The 10,604-nt window shown below is 36.3% G+C and overlaps 1 protein-coding gene across 3 annotated transcripts in view; it reads right to left on the reverse strand.

Annotated features, from left to right (window-relative positions):
- The window catches only part of cntnap3 (contactin associated protein family member 3), a 102,721-nt gene extending 93,746 nt beyond the window's left edge, over positions 1-8,975 (reverse strand). For all 3 annotated transcript variants that reach the window (XM_044134459.1, XM_044134461.1, XM_044134458.1), the window contains exon 1: positions 8,718-8,975. In XM_044134459.1, coding sequence (XP_043990394.1) covers positions 8,718-8,802 — 85 coding nt within the window. In that variant the 5' untranslated portion in view covers positions 8,803-8,975. The remainder of the gene's footprint in view (positions 1-8,717) is intronic.
- Between the last annotated feature and the right edge of the window lie 1,629 nt (positions 8,976-10,604).

Consider the following 10,604-nt stretch of genomic DNA (forward strand, 5'->3'; position numbering starts at 1 on the left):
TTGAAATAAAACAAAACTAACTACAAGTAATTTTTAGCAAGGTTTAGGAGCTTGTTCTAAGTCACTAGCTTGTTAATATTGATGAAAAGGTATTAGTTATAAGTGAAATAATCTGCAAATTCATTTTCATTAATTTTCCCCAAAGTGCTGCAGAGAATGAATGAAAAATATAAAGGTGTGTGTGAAAACGTTTATTGATAATGTCGCTTATAATTTATACTTTTTCCATCAACATTAAGGAATTATTCACTTAAAACAAACTCTTATATCTTGCTGATAAGTCTTATGTAAGTTTTTTTTGTTTTATTTCAAGTGTACTAAGATATTAGTATTAAAACTAGACCAAAAATACTTGGTAGGATTCTTTCAAAATCTCACTTTTACACTTTGGTTTTTAGTTCTGTTTGTACAGATTATTTTTAACTTTTAGTGTGGAAATCCTCATACTTAATTCATATATTTTTTCTACTTTTTGCTTGTTCTTTTAACATTTTTTTATTTATTTTTTTTACTGTTTATGCAGCTAATGATTTTTACCTTGAGCATCACTTGGATCAACTACGCTTCTTTTAAATGCACTACAGAAATAAACCTTGGCTTAAATTTGTTTACTGGTCTGAGATTTCTAGGAACAGCAACCAAACGTGCATATAAAGGAGCAGCCACATGTCTGCTCCATTCGAGCTTAAAATCAGTAAATCATCACCAAACCTGGGCAGATGTGATTGCTTTATATCTGCAGCTCAGCATATAATCTCTGTTAAATATTTCTACTTTGCCTGCTCAAATCTCTCCTTGATTAGAAAGCTACTTTCTCTCTCTTCACAGCAGCTGAACACAGAAGTCTATTCTCCATTTAATTGCAAACAGATTTTAATTAAGGATGGATTATTTTATTTTTCATTTGAATGCAAACTGCAGGTGGTTCTGTTTTGATGTATGGTAGCATCAAAAATTCAGAATTCCTGTTTATCTTTTTAAATTTAGCATAAAATGTGAACTGCAGGGGAGTATAAAATAGGAGATTACTGAATATGAAATGTAATGACTTGTTTAACAGAAACAAATATTTAAGAACTTCCTACTAAAGCACCACCTTTAGTTCAGGGTCCATCCAAAGGCTCTACCTCACTTTTAGAGACATTTCCAGGATAACGTCTCTCAGGCTGCCAGCATGTTGGAGTAGCAGTTCTGATTTGTTCATCATTTTGAGTTTAGTTTTTCTAAGTTGAGGCTTAATGGACAATTATTCGCCACAGTTTGAAAGATTTTTGTTTTTACTGTTTATCTTTTAAACAGTTGCTGAGCCTGTTGCAAAAAGCAGTTAATTTATTGTATGATAAGTTAAAATGAGCTTTGTCATTTTGATTCCGATTATTAATATTTCTGAAGAGCAATTATGTTTGCAGAGACTTCATGATCCATTTTATTCTTGATTGTGGTTGTATGTAGGTTTTTATTTCCGTTTTATTTATTGTTTTTGTTTATTGCGTTTTAGTTTGAATATTTAAAATATTTTCCAGCTCCAGTGTTAAGTGTCCTATACAAAATTAGTGTGTTGGTATTCGAGAGGACAAACTTGCATTATTATGCCATTGTCAACATATTAAAAATGTTCTCAAAACAACAATATTATCATTTATTGCAATCATTACAGGGAGAATTAATCATGATAGGCCTGACACTCAGATTGTCATAAAACAGCAGTCTTCAGTCAGAGGTCTTTTCAGATTTGCTGCAAGACTGACTGCTACTGGAGAGCCTTCCTGCTCCCAGCCTCACCATCCACATCAACTTTTTGAAAACACTTGAATTATACCAGTTACAACAACTAATTTCCCTTTGGCATAAATAAAGTAGTTTTAAATCTGAATCGAATTTTCTGGTGCTTACTTCTGTTCTGCTAGATTTCACTCTGGTTCTCCAGAGGGAATGATGGCGGGGAGAAAAATGGCCCCAATAGTTGAGTTCAGTTAAACTTTATTGTCCCCAAAGGGCAATTTGCTGCACAGTCAGCAGTCACTCACATAAAAAACATCTGACAACCTCATCAACAACAATCTTTCAGCACAGAGAGGGAAGTCAGTAAAGTCCTCTTGTGCTGTGATTTGTCAGTCTGACAGCAGTGGCATTGAAAGATTTCCTCAGTCCATCGGTTTTACAGTGTGTCACTCTGAATCTGCGTCCTGATGAGAAAAGTTGAAACTCAACTCATGATTTGGTGAAAATTAAAGCCTTTTCTCCAAGACCCCGGAGTAAAATACCAGGGAGACTGAAAAGAGTGATTCCCTTTTTCAAAGGAGCTAATTATGACTCGCACTGTAAAAATTCAAGGTGGTTTAACTTGAAAATTAAAGCCCAAATGCTGCCTTGAAAATGCAGTTTAAGTCAACAAGAAGATTGTATTGCTTTTAACTCAGAAACTAAACTTCATGAAGTAGATTTTACAACAAGAGACAAGTTGTCTAAACATTGTTTTTTTTAAGCTCATTAATCTAGAATTGTGAGTTTTAACTTAGTGCTGCAATTTGCAATAATTATTTCACAATATGCAAGAAAAAGCTGCCTTCACCCAGTTGCAGATCACACATTTCTCTTTTATTTTTACTCATAATATCAAGTTAAAATAACTACTTATTTTACTTCACAATAATTTAAATTCTTGTTTCAAACTGCATTAACAAAATTTCTGATCTGATAATAAATTTTATTAAGCATCACAATGAATTCAGCTCAAAAACATTTAGTGTGAACAGGACATTATCCTCAAGATTTGCAAACTGTCAGTTGCATTAAAATAAACATTTGCTGTGGTAACACACAAGAGTCAGATCAATGTAACGCACTTCAAAGTCAAGATACAAAAACATGCCGCTAAGCACTCTGGGAAATAGTTCCCATGCCTGTCTTTTTCTTCTTTCAATTTTTTTAAGTGTTAACCTAAAAACTTTAGGAGGAATAACAAAAGAAATAAAAAGTTAACACAACTTACTAGTAGTGTAAGTTAATCTTTCACAAACTCACATTTAGGTTCAAATTAAAAGTTGTGTTTTTTAACTGGTGGACAAAATGCTTCCAAAAAAAAAAAAAAAGAAAAAGAAAACGACAATTCCAAATCAATTAAAAAGTCTTTTCCAGTTGTGCATTATATTGAGTAGGTGGAGTGCAGCTGAAATCCTGCCAAAATAAATTTGTTCAACATATGGGTTTAAGACGTTTCCAGGAGTCATCAGTTACTTTCTGCAGTCTTCATGACTTTACAGCAAAACTTTATATAGCTGAGTTGTGAGGAAACAAGGTACAAGTCAGCAAAATAACACAGCAGTGCCTCCAATCCTTCAGATTCATGCATCCGCCCATTCATCTAGTTTACCCACTTAGCACGCCTGGCACAGGCAGAAATAAGCAGCAGCATGGCCTCTAATTCCTATTGAACAATGAAGAAATTTATCAAAATGAAGGTTTTTTCTTATTTTTAGTTGATCAGAGTGGAACATTTAGGTAACAGTCCACCAATTGCAGAATAGGTCTGCAACAATATTATGACGCCATCCACAAGCCAACTAATTATTTAAATGCTATCATAGGCAGATATGGAGTAAAACTAATATGTTTGGTAGAGATCTGAGATTCTCTGGGCCTGTTTCTCTTCCAGTGACATGGACTCTGCCAGAAAGGTAAGAATTTATCATTATTAGGTCTTTCATCCTCAGACCTCCAGCTCCTGTAGAGCCATTGTCCACGCCCTTGTTCCTCATATCCCACTAAACATCCTGGATTTTTAGATATTTACCAAAACCAAGATATGAGGGGAATCCCAGGAAACAAGTGTAAAGAGAACATACATGAAACAAGAGCAACAATTAAACCTGGGATTATTTTAAAATAAATCCAAATAATAAAAATGTGGAACACAATTAAAAAGGGGAAATATTATGCAAAATTCACATCTTGTACATTTTTGTACTTTCATTTGAGTCTCTTCTGCTTCTAAAAACAGCCCACACACTTAAAAAAAAAAGGAAAAGAAAACATCCACTTAATGTTTTTTGGTGTCTCATAAATGAGCCATTTCAAAAACTTCCAGAACGTAACGTCACAAATCAGCAGGCACTGCCCTCACCTCAAGTTAGCAACTGCTTTTACCGCTGTACAATGGCTGCTGGAAAAGATAAGTGTCTTGTTGTTGACGTGCCATCCATAAACCACTTCCTACATTCTTGTTGATTGTGCAGGAGGCTCTTTTTCAGCTTTTAGAAGATGTGTGGATGTTAAATTGCACATTTGTTTGCAGCCATTTTCAGGTGTGAGTGTAAACATCGAGTTGAGGGCCGTGGCCAGCATTTAAATCCATTTGGATTTAAAGTGACAGACGCCTTAAAGCAGGTCATTCTGACAGGAGCTCAAAATACTCATAGGACTAAAAGCTCATTGATTTTGTACAAGAAAGGCTATAAACATGTGTGTATAGCCCATAGATATATTTTAATCTGTTCAAGGAACCTATGTAGGCTATCTTTAAGAGGAAATATGAAGCCCAGATATAACAACATAATTAAAAGATCCTGGCACAACAATAGGTTCAAATATTTCAAAACCATAATGTGAAACCACACGTCCTATTTTTCAACAAACCCAGAAATAACAAGGCATAACAAATTACCACTTCATAGCAATAAAAATGATACAGTCTATGAAAATACAAAGTTTTTATTATACATTTTCTGCTACATAGCTACAAAACCTTGCAAACCATTTTTACAACTTAACTATTCTAAAATATTTATCAGTTTCACCACTTCTACTGTTTTTTTTTTTAGGTCAGACTATCTGCACAGGATTTATTTAACCACTTTTAGGTCACACATCACTGGTTTTTGAAGGAAAGATCTCTGCACTGCAAATGTAGGGGCAGCAAGTATAACCACTTCAATGATGCTGCAGCTCAGCAAGACTTGTTTTAAAAACAAGTTTCTCCAAGTTTTCCTTTTAAATGCACATTTAGGTGCCCACCCCTGCATCACCCTAATGCAGGGGTGGGCACTCCTGGTCCTCAATGGCCGGTGTCCTGCAACTTTTAGATGCATCTCTACTTCAACACCCCTGAGTCAAATAATGAGGTCATTAGCAGGACTCTGGAGAACCTGACTGCACCTGGGAGGAGATTCAGCTGTTTGATTCAGGTGTGTTGGACCAGGGAGACTCTAAGAGCTGCAGGACACCGCTGCCCTAATGTTTGCTGCTAACACATATTCTCTGTCAGACTCAAGTTGACCCTGGTTAAAATGTTAAGATTCTTTCTAGTCAGGAGAAACATTTCTGGACAAAATAAAAGATTTCTCCAAATTCATGTCTGTCAGAAATGTGTTAGTTTTAGGCTTATCTGTATAATTTGACACAAAATAAATACACTGAAATCATCCACTTCTGAAAACGAGCAGATTAAATAAACCATTAAATCCATTAACATGTTGATATGCTTTCCGCCTTTGGATCAGTTGTACTTTAAAGAAATGTTGTTGCAGCAGACGCTAATGAAGCTTAAATTTCTCCCTTTTCGTCATCAGCCTAATCAAAAGTCTACTCTAATATTCTTTTGTCTGTACATTGAAATAAGAAGTTTCTCAACACTCAAAGACTCCATCAGGCTGTAAATATCAAAAGGTAATTACATGCACAGTGGCTTTGAAACCCTGGAGGCGGATGTGTCACAGAGCAACCTTCCTGAAATTTATCGCTTTAAAACGCACTTCAGTCTTCCTCTAACGCGCCACCATCTGTGGCTCTTAAAATATGGATTTCTACTGTGTTGCCATTTAGCAGCAATAATGAACACTGAACGGTCTTTCAGGACGACAGAGATGTGAGCTTAGCTCTGAAATCTGCAGCTGCTGGACTTCTTTCCCTTTTGCAGCCTTGGTTTATTGGGCTGCTGAGGTCTATGATCCTTGCAGGATGCGTCTGCCGCTGCGACACAAAAAGGGAGATGAAAAAAATGTCCCTGTGACAATTTAAAGCGGGACCAAAATACACGAGGATACAACTAAATTATCAGGATTTAAATTCTGCTGCAGCTCGACAGAAGGGGAGAAACAAAATATGAGAATTGATTTTAGAAAAACAGCCACACAACAAAAAAAGTAGCATGAAGGATTGTAGAGAGGTTAGCTATGAAGATGAACAGTGGTAAAGAAAAAAGAGGAACATGACAGCTCCTCTCTCTGATATACAGATGCAGCAGGGGAGCGGAGGGACAAAGGGACAGCAAATCTAGAGAGAGGAACAGGAAAGGGGAAAATAAAACCAAGGGATATGCGTTGGTGACCGAATGGGAACTGACAACAGGACCAGCAGAATAGAGAAAAATCAGCATCGAACAGAGAGAGGAGTTGGTTGTGGGCAGGAGGGGGGGTAAGAGAGAGTTAAAGGCTCGTCTGAGTCAGAAGCAGCAGGAGGAGAGGAGAAACAACTGAAGCACAGAAACAGCAGGAGGTAAACAGACACAGAGGAAAAGATTCACAAATCCTTCTGGAAACTAGTTTCTTGTGGGAAATGACATCAACCAGAAGATGTCTCCCTTCATCTCTTTCTCTGTTTCAATTGATTTACCCAGGGGAGAATTATTTTTTAAATTATCTAAAGTTGGCCTACTGTGTTTCCTTGAACAGGTTAGGATAGCTCTGTGGTCAAAACACGTTCACATTTTTTTACAAAATCATTCTTCGATAAGGTTTTAGTCTATTCAGTTTTGATTATTTTGAATATTTTTTATGGCCTCTTATCACTTTAAATCCAAACATGCTGCTGGCCATGCCTCAAACTCAGTGTTTACACTTGCATGTGAAAATGGCTGCAAACAGATGCAAAATGATACAACCATACATGTTTGAAAAGCAGAAGTGGAGCCTGCACAGCATTTCCTGTTTAAGTTTATGATGTCACTGATTGCATCAACCAAATGGAGAGTTTTCTTTTCTGTATAATATTGTTTGATTCCTTCAAAGTAACTTGTTGAGTTGCCCTGTACTAAATGTTTTATTTTATATATGATGAGTTTGTAGATTAGATTAATAATCATATTCCTGTTTCTTTGTTTAGATTTTGTTGTTTGGTTTGACCTCTTCTTTATGCTATGGTCTAATGAAATGTAGGTGTGTTGCCATTTTTGTGTAAAATCTGTAAAATTTTGGCTACTTGAGATGAATGTCAGAAAACAAAGATGTTAAATAATAATTGACACAACCTCATTAAATATAGCAGGGGTCTTCAACCTGCGGCTCCGGAGCTGCAAGTGGCTCTTTGGTTCTTCCACAATGGCTTAGATGATAAAGAAGCAACTGTTTCTAACTATGAATACAATAACAACAACATGCAGGTTTTGTATTTGCTAACAACATAATATCTTTATCATCATGAAGTTGGAATATATGTTTTTTTGTTTGTTTGTTTACATAACTATCCACAAATATCAACATCCTAGAGCAATGTATCCATCTTAAAGGTTTTATGTTGGTTTCATTTTAATACTTTGAAATAGAAGTAAAATGTTGGTTCTTTAAAAATAACACCAAATTTTTTTGGATATTCATCAAAAAATAAAAGGTAACATAGATTGCAGCTCTAAATGAGTTTTTTTGTTTGTTTGTTTCAGAGAGGGTAAAAATGGCTTTTTGAACTGTAAAGGTTGCAGACTACTGTTCTAGAATGAAATACAGAAAAATCCTGAAAGCTAATCTAACAAAGGAGACAGAAAAGATGACACTAGGTTGGAAATTTGACTTTCAGAACAATGCATGAAACATACAGCCAGTAACTGAGGTTAAGATTAAAGTACAGGTCTTAAAATGGCCCAGTCAAAGTCCTAAGTCCAGGCCTAAGTCCAACTGAAAAACTGCAAGTGGCAAGATTTGGAAATAAATCTTCAAAGTCATCAGGAGGAGAAAAATAAAAGATTAAATCTCTAGATGAGCAAAGCGTGAAAACATAACCCATCATATATTCAGCCCTATATTGACTTAATAGGGCTGAATATATTCACAAAACACACCTTTTAGGTTTATTTTTGTAAAAGAGAAGTAAATTGTGTCTCCTTTTCTCTGCATGTCACAATTGACTTTTTTTCTACTTTAAGTTCATCCCGTAATGCGTTCTGTGAGCTCTGCTCCTTCAAATCAGAGAAACTTGACACCAGCAGGATTACCTCTACATTTTCATGGTATGCTGAACACAGAGAAAGTCAACTGAATGAGGTTATTTCGCTTGCTTTCCTTAAACATTTCCCACAGCGGGGCAGGACGCTTAAAACGCTGAAAACGCTGCGCTCACATCGCCCAAACAGCGCCGAACCGCTGGCATGCATGAGAATAAACCAACCACCACACTCTGCAAGTGACACTTAGAGATATCTGGAAACCTTTGCTGCCAGAACAACACTTCTATAGATAACAATCTTTTTTTCTTTACGCAAAAAGCGTCAAAAAGTGCAACAAACTGCGCTTCACTTAGTGACTAATTAACAGCCGCGCAAAATGTTGCTGCACGTTTCACAATTAAACTCTAGTGCATGCATTTCAAACAACTATTTGTAGGCTGTTTGCACTTTAAAACAGTCATAATTCAAATCGAGGAGGGACTAATAACCCCCACTCAGCGCCTGGATGCGCAATCTCATCCGGGAAGAGAAAAGTAGTAAAAAGAAAAGCACACATCTGCCTCACCTTCTGCGGTTGTCCCGAACAAGCCAAGAAGGAGAAGAAGGCAGGCAACCCGAGGAATAATCCCAGCGACTCTTTTAGACTCCATATCCTTGGTAGAAGGGGGAAACCCCGGAGGCTGCTGAGAGTCAGAGCCTGCTTTCTGCTGCAGGAGGAGAAACACGCACGACCTCTGTTCTCCTGCTCCGTAAAGGATCTGCTCCAACCCGACGGAGGGAGGAGAGGAAATACTGATGGAGAGGCAGCGAGGAGAAGGTGGAGGGCTTCTCGAGTTGTACCGGAATGGGCTCAGAAATGGAAGGATTGTTTGGCAAATAGCTAGAAGGCTGTGGAGATTTTGCACAAAAAAAAAATTTGTATTTCTATAAGTGAAACAGTAAGGCTATGGGGTCATTGATAGAAAAAGAGGAGGGGTACATTTCTGCCAAAAATACTTGAAACCTGGACATTTCTGAGCGCCAGAAGTCGAAAATTTGCTTGGAAAACCTCTGAAATTTTTAGATTAATCTCCGAAATCTTCTACAAGAAACATGAAAATTCCTGAGTTTCCAATGTTCGTTAAATTGGGCTGCATGGTTTCTGCCCAAATGGTGGGCTGGGGAAACATCACATTTGGAGAGTTTTTTTAAAAAAAGTGTTCATAGGGAATTCTACAGAAATAGTTGTCGTTGTGTGGCATAAAAGCAAAAAGCACGTATGTCTTTATAAACTGGCATTAGTTCATTTATTTTGAAATGTGTGGAATCTGTAGAATATGACATCGTTGATGATTGACAGTCATTGGTTAATAGTAGTGCGGTAAAACAGAAACCCAAGTGCAGCTTTGATTTAAAAGGACAAAGGAGCCACAGAAACGTCTCATTCTGTTTCCAGAACCAGGTATCACTTATACATATACATACCTGGTGCTATTAAGATGAGTTCCAATACAGGTTTAGATTTGGCCTGGGGGTTTTTAGTGTTGGGCTGGAAACTGCTCCATCCCTGCTCCTAGCCTTTATTTACAGCTTTCCTTTTTCTCTGATTCTCTTGTCTTTGACCCCAGGCATACTTCTTCACTTTTATAGGCTTATTCTGGGTCCCATTTCTAGTTGTCATCACTTACTGGTTTCCTCCCAAACACTGGTTTCTGTTACCCTCCCAGCTGTCATGGCAGCTTTTTTTCTTGATCTTCCGTTATGGTGCCTTCATTTTTCAGTTATAAGTTTTTTAACTTCAGTTTGGTTATTTCTACCTTCAAATATGACAAAGCACAGAGCTGTTATTGATTAAACTTACATTATATCACATATAAAATAAACCCAATGACTTAATGAGTTAATTGTATGAATTTCTGTTCCTCTTTTTCCTTCAAGTCAAGATTTCAGATGTTTCATTATGTAAAAGGGAAATAGTTTTTGATGAATTAAACAAGTTTTATAATTTTTTTTCTTTTAAGAGTCCAGTAATAAAAGGGCTCACTTTTTCTTTTTCTGTGTTGTAAGGAAGTGGCCACAGATCTCTTGTCATATTCATACTAGAAAACTTTCTTTTTTTAGGTATTCTTAAAAGATATATTTTTTAAAAAGATTTGCAACAACTGGTAGTTGCATTTCCAGAAACCATGTAGTCATCCTTGTCACTTCTGGCTCTTTTTGTATCAAAAATCACATTTTCAAATTACTTTGCTTTAAAAAAAAAGAGCAAAGATTGATTGGGATTTGACATCTGATGACTTTTAAAGATTTTTAACTGAGATATGAAACCCTCCATTTATTTTTGGTTATGAAAAAGAAAGACGGTATAGACTTTAGATGAAGAGTTTATTCTTTTCTTTCAAAAAGTGTGTTTATACCAAATAAGGAACCAAGTATAGCGTTGCCAATTTGCTTCATTTATTATTTTGTGTAT

This window comes from Gambusia affinis, linkage group LG12 (genome assembly GCF_019740435.1).
Source record: "Gambusia affinis linkage group LG12, SWU_Gaff_1.0, whole genome shotgun sequence".
Classification (NCBI taxonomy): domain Eukaryota; kingdom Metazoa; phylum Chordata; class Actinopteri; order Cyprinodontiformes; family Poeciliidae; genus Gambusia; species Gambusia affinis.